Source organism: Pieris brassicae, chromosome 10, assembly GCF_905147105.1.
Source record: "Pieris brassicae chromosome 10, ilPieBrab1.1, whole genome shotgun sequence".
In the NCBI taxonomy this organism is placed as follows: domain Eukaryota; kingdom Metazoa; phylum Arthropoda; class Insecta; order Lepidoptera; family Pieridae; genus Pieris; species Pieris brassicae.
This window is the reverse complement of record NC_059674.1, coordinates 3,924,526-3,948,024: the sequence shown is the minus strand read 5'-3', so window position 1 is coordinate 3,948,024 and position 23,499 is coordinate 3,924,526. Positions and strand designations below refer to the sequence as shown.

The following is a 23,499-nucleotide window of genomic DNA, read 5'->3' as shown; positions in this document are numbered from 1 at the left end:
AAATCGAGGACATGACTATCGTAGAAGGAAGCGCGGCAAACACACCCTGACAATTTGTAAAACTTGAATTTACTCTTAACAAAGGCTAAATTATTCTATTGAATTGTGCTGTTCATAAACCCCTTTCGCCTTGTGTATTACGAAACCCTTATTCGTCAAGTTATTAATAAACAATCTCATTATGCACGGTTTTATTTCACAAAATTCCGGAATTAAGACTGAAAATTAACACAATAATATTCCTTTCTGTTAAATGAATGAAAAAGTAGATTAGACTTATAGTTGAAACGTTGCAATTAGACTGATGTGGTTTCTATGACGGTTATTGTGACTGCGGAAGTGTTGCTGCATCTGGCACAGGAGAAGACACGCAAGAGACTGACGGCCAGCCATCAGTAATAAATGGAGAAGATGCACTAAAAGATTAAGTAGGTTTTGATGAACAAGACAACATATTGTTACAGCTGATATTATTACAATAAAGGCCTTTGTGTAATGGAAGACTGGGGAGAAGATATTACTTATTAAAGTATAGAGAAGACCGGTGATCTATTTATGACTACTGTATGACAATTATGTTAAATTATTGTCTATATCTATACCTCAACATAAAATAGTAAACACATAATAATATAATAAATTTTTGAAAGCCCATAACTATAGCTTACGCTCCTCCAAAAACTATATCCTTGAAACAAAACTCCTCTTTTTTCCTTTAAGGTCTCTGCAATGAGGATATGGAATTCACTTCCAGTCTCTATTCTCTTAGCTCGTTCTCTGCCTTCCTTTAAATTTCTTCTGTACAAACATTACCTGTCCACATCGTATCCTTAACTTTCTTACTAACTGCTAATTGACGTGAGACTGATATTAAATTATCGTGATTGATGTGCACTTTTTATTTTTATTGTATCCTTTTTTAGTTAAGTTTTTTTTTATTCCTGTTTAGTTTGTCTTAATAACTATGTGTATGTATTTTTGCACTTCTTGCCTGCCGTATCTTATCTAATAAAAAAAATCTCTTCTAACAGTGGTTGCCTGGAAGAGATCACTCGAAAGCGATAGGGCCGCCAGTTGCCCTTATAATTTAATTATGTTCAATTTTGATATTGTAATGTAACGAAGAGTTAATAAATAAATATTAGTTAGTGTCCTCTGGGGTATTCGTTTCAAAGACGCTAAACTGAAGTAAGTACTTAAAATTAACAGATAAATAAAGACTACCGATGTCTGATACGAAGAAAAGTTGTTTATATACTGAACTAGGTACAAATTACCTAGTACTAATGCACATTTTATTGTTTCAAGAGTACTTACGATACTATAGGGTAAATAATATGAAACATTGTATACATTACGAACAATATAACTGAACAGGTAATATTAAAAAGAAGACAGATCGATCATACTTCTGAGTTCCTTACTCCAGATAATACGTGCCTAAATAAAAATGCATGTAATGTTATAACTTGTGTAATAGGGAATGTGATAAGTTTTACATGTAGAAAAGTTTATCTGGTAGTGCGACTTTATAAGCACACGCACTTACGAAGCATAATAAAGTAAATGAAGAGCAGTTTTGGCCTACTGGCTTCAGTGTGCGATGCATGGATGACCCTGAGGTCGTAGCTTCGAGCCCCGGCTGTGCACCAATGGACTTTCTATGTTCACATGTAACACTCACTCTTACCCAAAAAGTCAACGGTGTGTGTCCGGCACAGGTTGATTGACTACTTGCCTATTAGAAATGATCACGGACAGATACGAACATCTGAATCCCAGACCTAAAAGGTTGTAGCGCTATTCGTAAACATATATGTATAATGAAGTCATAAACAAAAGTAAAATATAAAATGTTAAAATTGACACTTACGTTAAGTTACTTTATATATATTGCTTGAGCGAAATTGTTTTAACGAAAATTCCAGCGAAACGCGACGGCAACAACTCAATCAACTTCGGAAAAAAGCAAAAAAAAAATCATGAACGAACCTGTAAAAATTTCCTAGGATCATCGTTATGGTTAATGCGATAAAGTAGATCTTACTTTTCCTTTTCCAGTAAGGCTGCCAAAAATAATTGCGTATATGGGAATAAAAAATTAATAAGCTAAATGAATATAATTATTAAAAATTTGTTCAACTTCAACTAGAAATATTCTTACTTTGATTGAATCGATTTGATACTGTATTGATATTTAATCAAAGCTAAATTTATTTCCTGGTAATCCTTCATACATTAAGGAATCAATGGCTCCTGATTTTTATGTATATAGCGCCATTACTTGATTGGAATTTTTCATACGTTATATCGCTTTTTAATTTCTTGGTATTCCCCGTTTTTATAAAACTCATGGCTGAAATCGTATTTCCGTTTGTCGAGTGGAAAACCGGTCACGATGATTTTAATGCTCGAATACAAATATTCTTTTTCCTATTGTATTATGCTTACTTAAATACATTAAAACCTTATTAAGAAGTGTACGAGCCAAGGATTATTTTGTCTCTTCAAGTGTTACATTGCATTCATTCCTTACATAGCTATTAACATTATTTCGCTTATATTATATTGTTGTACGCGAGTGCTTAATATAGAGTAAAACTAAAATCCTCTATCTTTAAAGCATCCCTGATGACCCAGGAGCCCTACAACAATTCTTATTATAATGGCCTCGTTGTAAATATTAATAATAACCAAGAGTTATTGTTATAGGAGACTCCGTTTCTTCTTACGTGTACACGTCTAGGATTTCAAATCGGATACCTGATATGTTAATGTGAACACGGATATACACTTTAAACCGCTACATAGATTATGTACTATGTACAGGTAACAACCTGCGTAAATTAGAGATCACATAAAAATAACCAAATCTTTTCTCTATGTATTAGTGCAGGATTATATAATTATAAAGTTTTATTTATTTAAAAGTTAAAGTCGATTAGTGGCTTCAGCATGCGATACTCATCCCTGAGGTCGTAGATTCGATCCTCGGCTGTGCACCAATGGACTTTCTGCGTGCGCATTTAACATTCGCTTGAATGGTGAAGGGAAACATCGCGAGGAAACTGGCTAGTCTTAGATCCAAAAAGTCGACGGCATGTGTTAGGCAAAGAAGGATGTTCATCTACTTGCCTATAGGATTAACAAATAATCATGAAAAACGAAAAATCTCAGGCCGGAAATTGTATCGCCGCTGATTTTTTAAAAGTCCCTTATATTCGTGTAAGTACTTTTATAAATTTACTATTTCAGTTATAAATCACGTTAACTATACTCTTAACACTTACGTCTCTTTCTGTCAATGTGTTTATACTCCAATTAGGAGATGTGTATGTACTAAAACAGACAAAAGTTTATTAAACTATTTAGGCCTAATGATTATGGCCTTAAGCCTAGCGTCTATTCTACAGTACAAAGTTTTCATAAAAAAATCTTACAACAAATTAAAACTTTATGGAAAAGTTTTCCCAGCTTTATCCTGCTCATTTCAAGCCATTACAATACCTCTTAACGATGCCGAGTTAACACAACTTTGTACAAGGCAAGGAATTATTTTCCCGACAGCCATTACTTTCGTATCTATTGTATCCAACGGTTAGTTGAATGTAAGATTAATGAACCCTTTCCAGCATTAGCGCAATGGCTTGTCACTGTCGATACAAAGCCTTTACCTTCCATTTACTAATTGCTTTAAGATGTATAACGTTAATTATACTGCTGCGACACTGGGATTGTTGAAGAAAACGCTCGTTAAATTTTTAAAAAATTGAGTCGGAAACAGGTGGGCAAGAAGCAATGTTGTCCCAGTGGTTTCAGCGTGTGACTGGGAGTAGGTTGTGCAAAAATGGATTTTCTATGTGCCTTTTTAACCATCGCTCGAACGGAGGAAGACATCGTGAGGAAACCTGAATTATCTTAGATCTAAAAACGACGATGTATGATGATGAACGCCGAATTGTAAATCAATTTTATAATACCTAAATTTTTTTAAATACATTCATTTCAACGTTTTGCATAACTTTAAGTTTAAAATTGTTGTTTTACGTTAAAAAACCGTGGCACCTTTTTGGTTTAAGCCTCAATTTTATGCATCTGTTTCGTGATTATTTGTTTTTCTAAGGTAAGTCTTTCGTAGTGTAAATGTAAGTAGTAAATACACAAGTCTTCTAATCGCCAGTTCGTTCAATATGGTATATCGATGGTGAGTATCAAAACACCAAATGACGAAAGTCACAATAAAAAAAACTATTCATATGTCAATGGCATGTTAATGGTTTATGCATTCGTTAAATTATTAAACTCAACTTTCACGTGAAAATGTTTAAACGAACGATGGTCGAATTTAATTAGTTTCATCTACATTCGAACAGCCCAAAACTTTGTTAATAGAATGCTATCAATCCGCAACCCTCATAAATTCAGGCTTCACTTATTGCCTTGAATATCAACTGTTGAACTTGTACCGCAATATTACCATCAGTAAAGCAGGAATGTACGAATCATGCAATATCTACCCAATCTGTGTATTAGTGATTTTTGAATACAGGGACTATTTGAATAGAATCTCTCTCTATCTCTCTATCTTCTCTCTCTAGAAGTCTCCGCCTACGGGTCTAGTGCTTGTCTTATTACCTTGTCATTTGAAGAATTATATCGTAATTCCATAAAAAATAAGGATACGATGCTGTTATTGAAACTAGAGTTGGTTAAACGATCTTTTGTCATAAGCATTATATATACATATATATATATATCATAACGACCACGGATGTCCTGCGGTAAACGGTGAAGGAAATATCGTGAGGAAACCAGCTTGCCTTTTCCAAACCCAAACCCAAAGAGTCGTGTGTCAGGCACAGGACGCGGATTGCCTATTAGATTGACAAATGATCATATATTTAACACATATTCTATATCTGTTTTATCTAAATTTGGATCAAGAAAAACACTTTTTGAACGGATTAAAGCTATGTATTATTTTTTAAAACTTATAGTTATTTACATAATTTAAATTTTTTTCCGACGTTTCGCGTACTTTTCGTGCGTGGTCACGGTGACTCATCGTGTCGTGTAAATATCTATAAATTTTAAAAAATAATACATATCTTTAATCCGTTCAAAAAGTGTTTTTCTTAATGTGTAAAAGCTATTTTAACAAAAGACAATATTCAATTTGGATCTTTTTTTTTAAATTGACGTTCATAATTGTGTTACCAAAATGAATAATGAGCAACAACAGTTACCGTCCGTTCCTATTATGCATTAGGTTTTCTATTAATGACGTATTTTGAAAAGACCTGGCAACTATACAAAGCGGAAGAAGTCTCAAATATCAAGACAGGAAATACTTCACGTAGATTACCTACCCTCGTTACCGTCGAACTCATCAAAGATTTGGTGCATAGATCTGCCATTAAGACCTCTCACGTATCTAAATTAATTGGATAAATTAGTTTAGGGTGAGGTAGCTACGAGCTAAGTTTATTAGATATCTCGTGTATACTAGTTGCCCCGTGATATTTGTTTTGCCTTAAAATCTATTTTTTTACTAAGGCTACTTTTTCGGTAGCTACGTACAATTTTATATGCAATAGCGAGCGTTTTCGGAATTATAATTTAAGTACAGTAATTCTATAACACGCGTAAATTGGTTTCGCGTAATAGAAAACGCCATATAACGCGTTATACACAAATGACTCACGTTTAAATTTTCTCGTTATTTTATTATTATTATTAAGCCTTAATTACTGACACCTAGTATAATATATTGACACTTGTTTAAGTTACATAAAAAAACTTAATTCTAATACATAAATATAAACAATTTAAAATATAGCCAAATATCAATAGAAGCATGCACTCTTTCCATGGGAATATTCTTCACTGCCAATTGTACGGATTGTATTAGGGACTCCTAATTATCATGGCGTTTAGAGCAAGTCAAACTCTCTAAAACTGACCATAAAACATATTCCAGCGGATTAAGATCAGGGCTAGATGACGGCCAGTCTTCAGCTCTGATGACCAAGCTCTATGACCCGGAGCCGAGTCTTGCTGAAAAGACCATTCTCGGTAATTCAACATGGTGTTGTTAAGGGGCTTAACCAACTTCTCAAGAATTGTATCTTGATACACTTGTGTCGATGTTTCGATACCTTTTTCATAAAAGTATGGCTCACTCCTTCATAGTTCATACCCCACCAAACCATCACTGAAGTCGTATAGCGCCCACGTTGCACTCTGTCGACTAATTGGAAAACTTCCTTAGAGTTTTGAGCATAAAACGGTAATATTGTTTGTTAAAATGTTGCTCAATTGTAAAAAAATATCACTTAAGAAATGACTAGTATTTCTCTTATAAGCTACTAGTACTAAGGCATTTTTTTAAATACGCAATACGGTTTTAGGTGTTATCTTCATCTGCCGAGATAAAATCTTTTGCCGAATGGAAGCAGCTGGAAGAGGCCTATATGTCACAGGGCACGCTGAATTAGTTACTAAACTAATACACTGTAAAAGTAATATATGTTCTTTGCAATAGAAAAAAAAATCTTTGTTTCAGTATTTAGGGCAAGACTAGGTACATTAATTATAGCTTATGTTACTTATTTATCTAATAATGATCAATTGATTCGTTATCAAATTTAACAAAATGCAAATTTTCTCTTTTATAAAGTGTTAATATTAATATACGTAAATTGTAGTTTATTTCACAATTCCTTTCCACGTCTTTCAATTGGTTCCCGGATTTTCTAACAACTGTGTTCCATCCTGAACACAATGGTCTCGTCTGTAAATCTGTTCGGGATATTTTATTAAACATATTTCTTTAAAATTTGCAAAATAGAACTGAATTTGAACTGAGTACTCATACTATTAGATATTATTTTAAAACAAAATAATTCAATGTATCTGTTTCATGATCATTTGTTAATCTAATAGGCGTCGAGTTTTTGGGTCTAAGCCGGTTTCCTTCACCGTTTGAGCTAATGTTAAATGCGCACATAGAAAGAAAATACATTGGTGCACAGCCGGGGCTCGAACCTACGACCTCAGGGATGAGAGTCGCACGCTGAAGCCACTAGACTACAAACACTAAATTTTAAAATATCTTAACCATATTACAAGCCCGTGAAAGTACATACACGAATGAATTTAAAATTTACTACAGAATATCGGCACAATATAAATTCTCAGTATAAAGTTCAAATGGTGTGTTCTCTTATATTCTTCTTACTTATGTTTAATATAACCCTCTGGCTGTTTAAATTATTGTGATTACTAAGGAGGGTTTACGATTATTGTTAAGAGGATGTCTTGTTAAAATACAAGAAATTCACTTCTAATGTACATAAGACTCTTGAATATAAAACCACATCGAGTTATAAGTAATTAAAATTATAGCAGAAAGGTTATTAAAGTTGTTATATTACTCCTCAATGTCTCACGTAGCAGTCTTTATGAAACTAGTCAGGTGGAATAAAGAAAAGTACGCGTTGCAGGAAGGGAAAAATGTATGAATTCTAATCATAACATTTTCTTTACTCCAGATACGAAAGATAGGGAACATTATTCCACATATACATTGACGTATATTATGATACTATTAACTATGGTTTGTTTCACTCAAATAAAAATGTATTCTATGACGAGTCATGACATCAACACTGTGATCAACTGTATGAACTGGATAATTAATTTATGACTAGGAGAAAATTAAGCAAGCATTTAAAAATCGATTAGTACAGAAAAAATACTTTCAATGCATAAACGCTGTGGGTTGGTAGAATAAGTTTCTAAATTTTGCGATATAAACCATACATGAATTAGCAAGTGTGACATCAGATGAAGTCATTATAAATGCAACTACTAAGATTCTGATAAATTCTCTTATAAGGTACAGGTGCATTTATAAAAAGTATTGAATCTAAAATAAATTTTTCTTTCTCAGAAACATGGAGCTCGCATGAAGTGTTCAGCGTGTAAGATTGTGGCGCACACGGCCTGCATAGATATTCTAATAGACCGTGTGCAATTTACTTGCAAACCCACGTTCAGAGATGTGGGCGTGCGACAGTATAGAGAGCAGACGATTACGCATCACCACTGGGTTCATAGACGGTCCGAAAAAGGGAAATGCAAAGCCTGTGGCAAGGTAAAAAGCTTATGTAACTCTTGTAGAGCTTTTGTGTAGACTGTTGTTTTAATAAATATTTATAGCTTTTTTAACTCAACAAAGGGGTGATATTATATATTTTTTATTTTAATAGAAAGAAAACTTACCGTTATTCATCTCCATACTTAATATTTGAACATGACTAAAACTAAATGCATACCATTTAAATGAATGTTTTTAACGGAAGCCTTCTAAGGGTTTCTGGTAGTGACTCGTTAAAACTGAGAGACAACAATTAACTTTTATTTGCAATTAAACGACTAACTCCTATTTAGACTGGTCTATACAAAATATTGTGTATATATAAGGCGTAGTGCTGAAAGTTTATCTTAGCATAGGCGTAGCCCGAAGCACGGTAGCCTAGCTACGATGTAATATTTTCTTATTAATCGAATAATCACAAGGCAAGGCCCTTAAAGGCATTTAAAATAAACAGTTTATTTGTTTAGCTATTTATTGGTAAAATAATATAATAATAATAAAAACCTTAAACATTCATTTACATAATGTTAACTTAAGTGGATAACATACATAATTATATTTATATTTTTTTTTCAATAGTTATCAACAGACAGTTCAGGTTTGTTCAGGTTGTCTTCCGGCATAGTTCTCCCCTTGTTTATCCACACGTCTCTTTCATGACCTGTTCTTCTCCATCCTTCCTGGAGATCGTCTTTCCATCTATTTATTCAACGTCCTCTTCCCTCCCCCATCTAGGATATAATTCTATGGCGTCTTTCGTCCATTTTGCTTTTATCGACCTTTATGATATCATATAGATAATATATACAATTTTAAAAGTGAAGAGCACCGCATAATAGTTACTAATCATACAATATCCTATAAATTTATATCTATTGTTAAGTTTAATATTTTTCTGTTCGTGCAAAACTGTCACGCGGTAATAAATCACGTTATAATAATATTTTAACAATAAACATAACACAAAACTCGCAAAATCACCTGACCCAAAATATTTCGGTCAGTTACAAGGCAAACAAGCTTTTCAAATGGGCGAAGCTTTATTCGGTAAATTTGGAATGACGTAAACTTTTAAGGCTGAATTCTATAACTAGAACTGGTCCACCTCAATGGATTATAATTGTGATTATTACGGTATATTGTGGAAAATTTCGAAATATATCTTTTTATATTTACATAGATACAAAATTAAAATATTTTATGCAATTTTTATATTTTATGCATATTTACTATGTGCGAAAATTTCTGAATTCGCAACAGATTTATTAGAATATTCGTTACAAACAGGTAAAATACAAATGTTTGATCATATTTCTGTATAATGCTGTATGTCAATAGTATAATGTTACATTCACTGATACGATTCAAATAATTTTAAGGCAGTCTATATTTGATATTTAAATAATGGCTGTGAATGGCCTATGAATTTTACGTATTTAATATTCTGAACTCTATAAACAAGGATTTATTGTAGATATGAATAGATTCATGTTACGCCTTGCATATGTTTCACGTTCCCTTCCCACGGTACGTGTATTGAATTGTCATTTCTAGAAATGTATTTTATATCATTAAGTGTTCAAGATAAAACTAACGTACTAAAATTGTGCCTAATACCTTGCCCGTAAAATAAATTAAATTAATTTTAAAAAAGTAATTAAAACGTTAAATTGGCTGCTTGCCAAACATGGAAATTTAACAAAAAATAAAACAATTGCATGTCAGCGGGGCATAGAACGCAGTATGTTGAACATTAGAAAGATTCAAAAAATAAGGCACGTCAAAATTAGAAACATAACCAAGGTAAGGGTTGGAGTAGAACATGCAGGATATGTGGCGCGTCTACGTGACAAGAGATGGACGAAAACGGCGGGTCCACAGAGAAAAAGAAAGAGTGGTAGACCTGTGGCTAGCTGGGAAGACGACATCATAAAAACAGCTGGTTCCAACTGGATTCAAGTAGACCAATCTAGAGAGGAGTGGCTATCTTTGGAGGAGGACTTCACCTACAGAGGAGATCTTACAGAATGAAGAATAATAGTTTAATAGTAAGGTTAAGGAAAAAGTAACACAAGTAAATTGAGAATAAAAACTTAATTACTAACAAAACTAATAATTGTATGTGAGTAAACTAACTTAATCTAACTTCTTGATTTATAAGTAAGAAATAAAATCCTATTTTATTTTATTTATTATTAAGCCTAATACACATTTTTGCAATGAGATGACATTTCAAAATCTATGGACACTCTTACCGCTTAAGTGACAGTATCACATAAGACAACTCCATCTGTTCACAGTATCATACGTTATACTACTTAACATCAGTTAAATAAATACATTACAAGTGAGATGTAATCTTTTCACAAGTTAAATGTTTGTATCTGTTACGTGATACTTATAAAAAGAAATTTTCTTTAAGATTAGATGAATTTTTATATATTATTTTTAAATACATACCTTTAAATCATGGAACATTACGATATAGCCTAACAAAAGACTAATAAGTGATCTAAATCTGACCTTATAGATAGGAATATTTAACATAAGTGTCTATTTTACACTTACCTACCTCTTTTCAGCACTAGAGACTAAAGTGCACTAACACTAATACACTAATTAAAATGGTTTTGCCCTTTTTAATCTTCTCACTAGGCCCGTGGTGTCAAAAAATATATTTATTGGTTAGAAAATGATAAAACAAGGAAATTATACAAACAAAAACAGAATACGTTCCTTACAATATGTTCCCTAAAAGTTTGACTGAGTTCCAGGTTAGTAATTAAGAAGTTAGGATAAAGGACAAACAGATATATATATTGTTTCCCAATAGTCCAAATGGGGCCGTATTAATGCGATATGAGCTTTAAATAGTTCCTGTGAGTGGTGCCGGTTTTGTTCATGAAGCAATTATATCAAATTTGTATTAATTTCCTAGTTTTGCGTACTGCATATACCTTTACGATGCCTAACTTTAATTCTATGAAATAACAAACGGACGTTGAACGAAACTTAAAGAAATATATTCTTTAAAGTGTTAGATGAATATGGTGTCCCAGGACGTGTCTTCTAAAAACAGCAAAGAAGTGAAACTTGCCTAGGTAGTTTAATATGGATTCATTTAAACCACGGTTAAATAGGCATCTCATAGAAACGATGGGATTGTAGTCCAGTTTCCAGTGTCCAATTTCGTATAAAACAGGAACATCTCCTGGTTGGACTGACTGCACGTCAAGGTTTCGGAGAAAGTTGTTTTTTTACGTTTGCCACATAACTGAACGTCAAAATATTTTTTAAGGCAGTTTTTGCTGCGCACCACCACTATGTGGAATCAGCAGACCACTTGCCGATCCAATCCGCCTTAAGAGCCACGAAAAGAACGTACTCGAGAGCCCATTGGAATTATAAGTCCATAGGCGGCGTCACTGTCTATAAAAAAATAGTTTCAGTTTTCTAACTTAGCCCTAAGCAAAGGCTGCTTAGGAACTCGTGTTGTACATACAAAAACCAAATCGTTTCTAAAGTAGAGCTGAGATATTGTTCTAACTACTTTTTATTCAACTTTAAAGTGTTTATATTTATGAGCCTTTGGAGATTAATTTGTTTAAACCTTTTTTTCCTTGAGGTCGTAGTTTCGGACCAATGGACTTTCTATCCATATGCGTAAAACATACATATACGGTAAACGAAATCATCGTCAAAATTCTCCAGCTTGCCTTTGACCCGAAAATTCGACAGTGTGTGTCAGGCACAGAAGGCCACTTACCTATTAGAAAAACTCAAACAAAAGTTCACCTATTCCCTCCTTTCAAATCAGTTTAACATTGAATAACGAAAAAACTATTTCTATTAGTTTGTTCGGACAATGGTTTTAGGTAAATAATTGAAAATTTTGGCAATAAATTACATTATAACATAATATAATTACTTATATGATAAACTTCATTTTGCATAAAACTTTATTAGCAAGTCTGTACTACTTGCTTTAAAAAGTTAAACCGTGTTTTTATCACACTGTTATTGATTGTTATGAGATGCTTTAGTCGTAGAATTGTAATAATGAATAATTGAAGTTAAATTAATATTTAATGAAGGAAAGGCCTTTGTGCTCCTTGTTGAAAAGTCCCGTTAGAAATCCTAATTTCGGCTGTCGAAATATTCTCCCCTATTCATAGAATAAAATTCTTAGTTCATAGGAAATGCGGGGAATTACCCACCAGTTAAGTCCTGCTAGGCAATTCCTTTAAGAAAAGAGCGAGGTTTCTGGCAATGTGACTGTCCTTGTTGATTTGTGAACAGTTATATGTCTCTGTGTAAAGGCCTAATGTTTTTTTTAAACCCTTAACAAAAACTTTGTTTATAAAATTTGAAAGAAGGTAATTTTCCAACCCTCATTGTTTCGTCCCGTGTTTACAAAGATAAATTTTGACTTGGGAACAGTAGACGTTTATATATTTATTAACCGACACATGAGCCCAGTGCGGCGGTTGATAATGCAATGCTTATGTAATATAAAAAAGTATACTTTTATATAGCCATTATAAAAGTATACTTATTTACTGTGATCCACACAAGGGAGTCTTGATCTTGGTGATAATAATTTTTACGTTCTTAACATTTTGACTGTACGTATAATTCATTAGTTAAATTGCTTGATCGATAGCCAAATTTTTGACACTTTGAAGTCATTTTATGACGAAAATGTATATGGAACATGATTTTGAAATTTACACGATATATTGATTAAAAAAATTGATAATTACATTAGTATTCTTTTGTTAACATAGCTTTTACACATAGAAAGAAAACACTTTTAAACCGGATTAAAGCTATTTGTATTATTATAAACTTATAATTATTTACATAATTTTAACTTTACTCCGGGCCACCGCTTGCAACTGTATAAAGCGCAAATGCGTCCCCACGTGGAGCACTGTTCTCACCTGTAGACGGGAGCTCCTCTTCACCAGCTTTACCTTTATCGTATTTAACCGTTCGAATCGTCGACGACCAAACCCAAACCCAAACCCATATCTGTATATGGGGTCACTCTGCGTCTTCTACCGCATTTACTATGGAGAGGTTTATCGGATTAATACCTGGAGTTGCGTTTCGTTATTGGACGTCGAGGCAGAATACGAAATTCCACCCGTATCACCTCGTCATCCGAGGTTCCACAATTGAGTGTTTTTAAGGCAGTTTTTGCCGCGCGCCACCACTATGTGAAACCAGCTGCCCACTGAAGTATTTTCGACCCAATTCTACATAGGGTCCTTCAAGAAGAAAACGCACCAATTCTTAAAATACCGGCACTCGCGAGTCGTCTGGCATTAAGAGTGTCAGTGATATAATTTTAAAAAGTTTCTATAAAAAGAAACTAAAACGCAGAAGTTGAAGTTGCCAGCTAAGTAACACGAATTAATATTTTATAAACAAAACCGTTAAGCTTAAAAGCCTTTAATATTTATTATCTTTTGTGTTACCGTTTCGCTGAATATAATTTATTGCTGAATACCAGGAAAATGGTTGAAGGATTATTATTCTTTCTCTTTCTGTGCTATACATTGCGTGCTCGCGCGTAACATTTCCTTGTTCTGAGATTTTAGAATAATTCATGGATAAATTTTCTTCTGTTTGTTTATACGAATAACGTTATTGAAATATTGTTCCCGGAATATTATGTAACAGTCAAAGTTATTTTCAATGTAGACACCACTTTTGTATAGTTGAAACTGAACTCGACAGTTTTTTAAATACTAATACGGAGTACAAAACTAAAATCCCGAATTATTAAGGTTAAATATACCATTTTGTATTATCTTTATGTTTAAAATTATGTTTTTCATGTTTTTTAATACTATGATATGATTTTATACCTGGATAATATAGCATTTTAATGGTGAAAGATTGTCTCAAATAGGCCGAGTACTTTTGCTCCAAAAATTAAATATACACAGTTGCCCTTTTGGACGGTCAAACCTCATTTGTACTATATAAAAAAAAAGATTATATAGACACTGCTTCAATACGTCAATTATAAATTCTTAATAACAATGACTTGGTAGTAATTTTAGTCGGTTGTCAATAAATATTACCTTAATGAAGAAACCCAACGTCACCAAAACTAATTCCTTAAGTTTGTTTTACGTCGATAATTATCTACTAAATGTTCCACAGTTGACCTACCATCTGATCTTTATTCATAGAACGTCTCCCAACCTCATATGTACGGCGCCTTTCATTAAGGAATTAACAACATGTTTTCACATATCGTTCATATTATAATAGTTGTAACGAATATTAAAAGTAGCTATTTTTTTACTCTTACTGCCATAAGCCGTTCAATTAAACTTACTATAATCGGTTGCTAAAAGAGTTAGCCTACACATCTTAAGCCACTGAAGTGAAGTGGACAGAGAATCCATGTAGACTGCCCGCAGACGCGAATGAAATGATCATTCGTCATTGTGTACGAATCATCATGATTTGTGTACGAGAACGAGCGATACAACGATGTTTCAGTTGTTAACTAATCCAAAACTTTGAATAAGAGTTGCAGCTCAAATCTACTATTAGAGATTTAAATCGGCCATGTATAGTCATATTATAATAATAATAAAACTTTATTCATAACAGAAATATGGTTGTAACAATATTGATCTAACTGTAGTCCCCACACAGGGGCTGTGTTGAGTATGATTACAATTATTCCGTGGTACATTGTGCATGTTTAAAACATTTTTTTAGGAAATAATAGTCTTAGTGTTACATATAGTTAATCAAAAGTCGTTTAAGACCTAAACTATACGTGAATGTATGAGTATATGAATTAGTGTGTGCGTTATACACTCTGTATTTGAGAGTGTGTGAGAGTTATACCAAGCGTGCGCTGTGTTTGAAATCTCTGATTCATGCCAATTGTAGTAAGGCCTTTGCAGAATCTAAATTCAATTCACCTAGCATAGTAATTATGCGTAAATATAATATCGGTGTTTTATTAAAATAATAAACACAGGTTGCATTGCAAGTGAAATAATTATAGATAGTTAAGCTCCTTTTAATAAGCAAAACTTTTTTTACAACTGTGATAATAATTAAGACTGGTAATTTTCTATTGCTACGAAAGCTACGAAATGTCACCGAAAGGGCATTGTTCAGTATCTCTTGTTGTTCTTACCCTATAGGATTTATTATTATAGGATTTTGTACGTGTATATTTAATGCAAAAATAAAATAAGCTTTATTACCAGGTGTAACTTATATACTTCTTTAGGTAGTCGAACATAAGGGTCATATGAAAACGGGAAGTACTTTTAATTGTATGCATAAAATGTTAATATGATAAAAACCTTGGCGGGAACATTCACGGAAGTAGATTTATAAGTACGAACTTTAACAAGGAGGTCGAGTTTATTTTAATGAGTTTAAAATAACGAATTGTAAACTTAAATATTTAAATAATACTGTTAGTAGTATAATAATGTTTAGTTTTCTATACATTTTTATTTGAAACTTAAATTATAATATAAGTGATAAACAACTTTCTTAGTTAGTCTAGTACTAGCACATTTTAAATGGACAACACAATATGTTTTTTTATTGGTCAGGAGGTAGATGGTCTCTTTAGTATTTAGTTCTTACCAACCCAATGACACCTGCCACTAAAAGACTTGCAAGAGCGTTGCAAGACTTCAGTCATAAGTCTCTGACTTCATGAAAAGTGTGAAGTTAACACTAGATATTATAATAATATGTTTTATATTCTAAGGTACCTATATATTCAAAAAGAAATCTGAGGCAGATCTAAGAAAACGTGGTATCGTTTTTGTTAAAGCGTATTTGCAGATACAAAACGTAGGAAGGTAGTTGAATTTCTTAGCTGTGGTGAGACACACAGACTATGTAAAAAAACCAGACAGTATTTTTACGAATACTTTTTACATATAACATTTCACCCCTTTGTGTATAGATAACTAATTGGTAATACAATAACGCTTCCGCGTAGTATTCCCGATAGACTCGGAGCCGAATACCTTTTTTATACATTTATAATCATACCACTTCTGGGATATCGACTAGTGTATCCACTACGCTAATAATTTCCACACGATTTTCACCTTTAGATTCCTCGAACTGTACATTACTTGATACTCAAGTTTTCGTAGTATAAAAGTAACAATTTTGTATGACAAACTTAAATTCGTTGGCGACTTTGGAACTAAACAGAAATCGAACGTGTATCGTCCGAATATAATTCGTGTAGTAACTACACTGTTCAAATACAATTTGAATATATTTTGAAAACAAAATTTAATAAAACGTGTAGATTATTAATAACGATAGAACCTACAAAAATTGTTTTTTTTTAATCTGTTAAGTATTGGCTTTAAAAAATTTATAATTTGAAAACCCCGCCTGAGACGTTTCTCTAGACAAGATGGCGTCGCACCAATTCCTGTTACGTATCATGTGTAAATAAACGTATTTTACGTGTTAATTATGATTCTTAAATTTATTATACATATTATATTTTGATCAAAGATAGTCTCCGACCAATTTAAACTTCAAGGTATTATCAGGACAGGTGAAGATATATTATTAACAATTGTGCTGCGTCACCATTCATGTATACAGATCAATAACACTTTTTGTACTGAGCTGTCAAAAAACGAAATCATCGCTGTGGGTTACTGGCTCCTACTTTTAACAAAATGAAATACATATCATTGTATAACGGAGACCATAGACTTACTATTCTATTATATATGGCTTGCACTACAAAAATCATAACGCACGAACAGTACACATGTCTAAAGCCGTTATCATAATGCCAGCCCGCGTCAGCACAACTACGATGCCATATGTAAATTATTTACATCACAGCTACATCTCGACACTAAAGCGAAATGGAACTTCATTTTTAATGACACTGGCAGAATCGTATATGGTTTAAAATATCCTTTTATTTTAAATTGTTACTGGATTTTTTTAACTACTCATTAGATTTACGTAACAATTTACTCATTTAAAGCAATAACCAACAATATTATGTGACGTATATTATATTGAGAATTGTGACGTAATAAATTTAATATTTAAAAATGATAAAAGATTTGTTTTCTATGTTTGTAACGAATATACCCGAATGGACTGAATTCAAAATCACCTATTGTAATTATTTAAAAGATGTCTGCCAATGGGCATGAAAATAAAATAATATTAATAAATCTAGAAACAAAGAAAAATTGCAATCAATCAATCATATATACTTATTAAACAATACTAACAGCATTGCTCCAACTATAAATTTAAATAGCGAGAAATATCAATGATAAGTTGTATTCTACTTTACCGCTAAGTAACAAAGGCTATATTTATTTCCAAAATATAAATGTCGCTGGTTAATTATAAATCTTTGAAGATATAGACAGAAATCTAACTGCGAACGAAATACCACCTGTCAAATTCTCATCGGATTTTGACAGATGCGAAATGACATGGCGCCAACTTACACAAACTCTGATACCTACAAAATGGCCGCTCTGGTTCCCTCCATTTCAGCACAGCACCGTAATATTAAATAATTAGATGTTGCGAAAAGTTTTCTTTCTAAGTGTTTATGCACCGCTTTTTACGTTTTTATATATTTTTTTTTGTGTTGCATGTGTGTTTGCATGGTTGTTTTGTTGTCAGTCCTATCGGCGTGGCTGCTGTGGGTGGTGCGTTTCCTCAAATAAAACGTCAGAAAAGCCGATAGAAAACACTGAACTGGGAGACGCTGTGCGTATTAGTGCTATAATGCTAGGCTAAACGCATTTTCACTTGCTTTTATTAGTTAATTTAGTTCTTAACTTTATGGCTTACTATAATTTTCTTTTACAGTCGCTGCAAGCGAAAATATCCTTTAGTTCCAAAGAAATTGTCGCCCTGAGTTGTTCGTGGTGTAAAGATGCATACCATAATAAAGAGAGTTGTTTTAACCTCCAGAGAATAGGAGAGGAATGTTCGTTAGGTAAGACATTATTTAGATGTAAAATATTTAAAATACTATCAGAAATACATAGTGCAACAAGCATCCCGATATTACATTATTTCTTATGTTTCCGATAGCTTAGATATAATAAGCGTATTGTTGCATAAGATATAAAGTTCTTAAATACACAGATAATAATAATATATGCTCGTATAACGTAAATTAATCAATAAAGTTTATATAAATTATTATATATTAAATATAAATTAATATAGTAAATATAAATTTGATGAATAATTAAATGATTCTAATTCTTGGGATTGATTTCCTCAAACAATTTGTGTGACTCGAAACTTCGCGATTAGAAGAGTGGTGGAAAGTTTCTTGCCAGTTCTTCTTGACCTCTCTACGCCCTTGACATGCGAACTGGTAGTAAATGTAAATATACAATTAATTTAACTTCTTTTCTGACGTTCATAAGTGTACTTGTTTACCCATATGAATAAAGTTAATTTGACTTGGACTTTGAAATATAATCTCTCTTATAAAATCTAAATTAATAAAGCTACTCTTTCGTCTCTGTGTTTACGTTGATCTAGTTGAGAACTTTAGTTCAATAGGTGACAAAGATTTACTTTTTAGATTAACAAGATAATTGAAGTACCTACCTTAGCGAATTATAGATTGGTAATACCAATCTACAATTCGCTAACGTAAAATACGTTTTATCAAATATTTTATAATATACTTGTTTTATTTATTTAAGAGAGAGACGGAAAGTTTATTGGCATTGTTCTTCCGGTCCGTTCTACTTTTGAGAACTGGCAGTAAATGTAAATTTAGAAGCACATCTTTATTGACGTTCATAAGTGTACATTCAGTTAGTTAAATATTATTTTTTAATGATTCAATGCGTGTTATTTCACGTCAGGCTCAATGCAGTAGACCATTACTTTAGATTTTTTCAATTGTATACTATATCTAGAAAATATCTACAAATTGTTTAACCAGATAGCAAATATAATGTATTTTTATTATACCTCGTTGCATACATAAGAACAGTACAAGTAAAATAATTATATAAAGAGGAAGGCAACTGGAGGCCTCTTCCCTATCGAGCTGTCTTTCAAGCAACCACTGTGAGTAAAAAAAAATCTGTTTTAGGAACACAATCAATTATTATAGTACCGCCGTCATGGATTGTAAAACTCCCTCGTCGGGGGAGCTTTAAATCATCACTACGGAAATCGCCGAAAAAGAAAAGCGCGGGAAAGAAAAAGGGAAAAGACTCGAAGGTTGAACAAAGACCATTCGTAATAAAGCCAATACCGACGTCAAATGTGAAACCTGTTCTCGTATTTATTAACCCCAAAAGTGGCGGCAATCAAGGTGTCAAATTATTGCAGAAATTCCAATGGCTTTTAAACCCGCGCCAAGTTTTCGATCTCACTCAAGGAGGACCGGGGCCTGGGTAAATATATATACATTATCACGTTTATATCTAAAAATAAGTAGGATATAATGAAATTACTATTTAAAGTCTTGGGCTCCAATTGCATTGTGGTGATATATCTTTACGGTCATTTATACTACGTACTTTTAGAAAATCTCGAAATCTCCGAAACCTCTTTGTTACTTGCACTAAAGATTACCAAATGAATAGTTGAATTGACTCGCCGGATAGCCCATGTTATTTCGAAGGAAATTTAACTCTAATACTTTATTTCGTAACCCAGTTTTAGAATATATGTTCATTCCTTGATTATTTCGTCGGCAATGTAACCTCTCATTATCATCTAAGGCGGTATAACAATTGGAGGTACAAATCTATACTAAATTCTATACAATGCAAGCAGTGTCATTGTATGTAAATGTTCGTAATACCCAGACCAATAATGAGCTAATTATTAATACACAGTTAGTCAAGCATGTTGCACAAGTGCATATTATATAGCAAAATTTGAAACTGACATATATTTCATTGGATCACAATTGTTTGATGGGGAGAATAATTTTAAAGAAAATAACCTTATTGATACAGCACACATATATATTAACAATCACTTTACACACAGCCCAAATCAGCTTTAAGTTGCTGTCACCAGCAACACTGATTTTCAGTGGCCCATACTATCTTGGAATGACACACACTGGGCAAAATTGAAATGTTAACAATTAAAATAAATTAAAAAAATAAATAAATATAACATGAGACAATGCTACTAAATTCCGTAGCTGACTAAAATGCCAAAAGATTTTTACATTTTATCTTAAAAGACGTAATGCCTTGGATGTTGCGGATTGCAGTTGGCAGGTTGTTCCTGCATTTATTTGACGTGTGTATTTGAAATGCTCATACACAAGTTTCTACGAAAAAGTAACGAAGTAATTAATAATAAGTTTTTTCAAAAACAAGAAAAAACTATGGTTCACATGTAAAACTTAAAATACAACTTGAATTTGACTATGAACTTTACCCGCTTCCTTCTATAATCTACAATAAATGTATATATGTATCCTTTATATAGTTCCACAGACTGCTCCAGATTCTAAAGTGCATTACGCTTCTCCGAATTAGCAATTAATACGTAAAGTGGCTGGAGCGATACAGCCTTCCTGGCTGCATTTAATATATTAGCTGTACCATGACATCGTATAGAAATCCTGAGGAATATGAGCGATAAAATTGTATATTTGAAGATTTTATCAAGCGAATGTCTCACGTTAAGCTCTATCCTTTAGGATAAAAAATTTCATGGCATTAAGGGTCGTTAAGGTGCACGAACAAGACTGGGGAGGAAGTCTTTAGCGTGTATATTTCCTCTACTATATATAAAATAATTTAGTATTTAACCTTCTTGTGTCGTCGAATATACTGTAGAAATCCTAGAAAAAAAAATAGTAGAAACTCTTTGCAGTAAAACAATGTGTACGTTGTGACGTTCGTTATTCAAATACTCAGAATAACTAATACATTTACTTAAATTTTAAAACCCGCCAACATAGTTTTGGAATGCAAAATTTATTTCAGACTGGAGATGTTTCGTAAAGTGCCAAATCTGCGTGTGCTGGCATGTGGCGGAGATGGCACTGTGGGGTGGGTTCTAAGTGTTTTGGACAGGATTGGTGCACGGCCAGCTGTGGGTGTCCTTCCACTTGGAACTGGAAATGATCTCGCAAGAGCCTTGGGCTGGGGCGGGGTAAGCTTTGAATAATACTATTATTTACGCAATTATTGGTATAGGTACTAAAAGACCTAACTTATACAATTTTTAGCTGAAAAATAAATTATATCATTTGAGAAAAGTTTGCTTTTAACAGATTCAAATCTAAGTTTCCAATTGTATCCTATATTTAATCCAGCCAGATCTTGGATCCGCTTTAAACCGACCGACGCCATTTGAAAATTCATTGGAATAGTTGTTTATTAATAAATATGTCCAAGATTTTAACATTAAATAATAGTCTCTGCAAGAAGTGTCAAAATTGGCGCCCAAATGCTACACTTAATTTTTTAATTTCGAACGAATTCTATAATTCGTCACAGATTTTATATTTTCTCAGATGCCAGATAGCAATCGCAAAAGTCAATCTAAATCTAACTTAATAATTTCCAAGAACTTGATTGTGTAACAATGCTTTAAAATTATTTAAATTTTAGTAATGAGCTCATTACTATTTTACGGGAAAATATTGTTGAGTCATACGTATTATTGTTTGACCTCTAAGGGGTTTCAAGGCAGGTGACTATTTCAATGGCAATAACTTACACAGTTATTTTTTTTTTTAAATTGTATTATTATTATAATTGTATTAAGTAACAAACGCGTATTTTTAAGAAATATTACAACTAAAACGAAGTTTTACCGTACCGACTTACACATTATTTTTTTTTAATTCCACATTTATCAATATTTATCTGTGATACTGTCCAAATTTAGGAAGTCCATTATTAAAAAATAATCAAGATCTTTCTACCGGAATTTTTTCAAAATTATATTCGTCCGTAAACAATGCTCGGAATGAGCTCTATAACCATTATTTTACGTTGCTAATGAAACAATTGAAGACTTATTTGTTCATTGTTTCGTCAATTCAGCATAATGTTATTTAATTGATTGATTCATACAGAACATGCAAAATTTAATCGTGTTAATTTCGTTACACCGAATCATCAAAATTGGCATTGTTGATCAATTCTTTTGTTAAATTTCGAATAATTTAATTTAATCTGTGACTCGTTCAGTTTTCTATGGGCTGTGTTATGTTGAGTCTTTGGCATACCAGACCATAAACTTAAAAAAAATGAGTCTCTGGCCATTATGTCTTAAGGTTTTAAGTTGAGTCATAGGACGAACTATGACGTGATATGTCAATAGACTTATTGTATTAGAGATATATAAGTATAGTCAATCTATGAATCTGTGGGATAAAGTATATTTGTTTGTTATATAATTAATAATCCAATATTATATGTATGTAAAAGATATAAAAAATGCCTAAAATGCATATCTCATATTGTTTGATAGACCTTTTAAACTTAACCGGAAATCTTTGTAAATTAATTATTACTAATTTTACTAAGGTAAAAGCCCCAATAGATGATCATGTACCAGTATATGATTACTCGATGTGTTTGTGTATATACATTCATCTATGTATACGCAATTTATACGTGATAATGATAATAAAAATAAATTAAAAATCTGCGTTTACTGCACAAGACGTTATGCGACAGAAATGCCATCTAAAGTTCTAATATGTAACTACTAAACGAATACATCAACCAATAGCATGTCTCTCTCTTTTCTTCGGCAAAAACCCTGCACATCTTCGTGAAGTTTCATCCGTAAAAAATTTACCCTCATGCGCCTTAAGAAGTTTCACTTCATAAAAAACCTTCCGTTCCATAGCGACGATCTATAGCGGTTAAACTTGTCCATACAAATCTAATTTAAAGCGAGTACCTGTACTATTATTAAGCTTTCCATTCAAAATACTTGTATTCAAAAAGAAAGGTCCCGAGCTACTTACTTACCTTCTGAAAATTAAGGTTCAAAGTATTTGCATAATTAAGTTTATCCTCACGTCTTATTTAATAAAGGAAACTGTAGTCGCAAAGGCTGGATCAGGGATATTTTGCTACGTATATTTTATGACTTTGAGCAGCGTTGGCCTGGTGTTTTGGAGTTTCCTATGTGCATTTAACACTCGCTACGTTGAAGGAAATCTACAGCACACGAAGCGGTTACAGACACGGTTACGCGTTGTAGCGCTGTATTGTTTTGTACAAGTTTTGAAAATATTAATAATAACAACACTTCATTTACATCACAATAACACAAAACAGGAGAAAAATAAGAAT

At 32.6% G+C, this 23,499-nt stretch overlaps 1 protein-coding gene across 7 annotated transcripts in view; it reads left to right on the top strand.

Moving 5' to 3' along the window:
- The window catches only part of LOC123715698 (eye-specific diacylglycerol kinase), a 157,122-nt gene that overhangs the window by 112,952 nt on the left and 20,671 nt on the right, over window positions 1–23,499 (top strand). For 6 of the 7 annotated variants that reach the window (XR_006754456.1, XM_045670925.1, XM_045670928.1 and 3 more), the window contains 5 exons: window positions 7,955–8,158; window positions 17,855–17,941; window positions 18,044–18,173; window positions 19,299–19,605; window positions 21,166–21,334. Coding sequence is in view for 6 of the 7 variants with exons in the window: in XM_045670925.1 (XP_045526881.1) it covers window positions 7,955–8,158; window positions 17,855–17,941; window positions 18,044–18,173; window positions 19,299–19,605; window positions 21,166–21,334 (897 nt within the window). In the remaining variant the exon portion in view is untranslated. The remainder of the gene's footprint in view (window positions 1–7,954; window positions 8,159–17,854; window positions 17,942–18,043; window positions 18,174–19,298; window positions 19,606–21,165; window positions 21,335–23,499) is intronic. The other variant, XM_045670927.1, reaches the window with a different exon arrangement.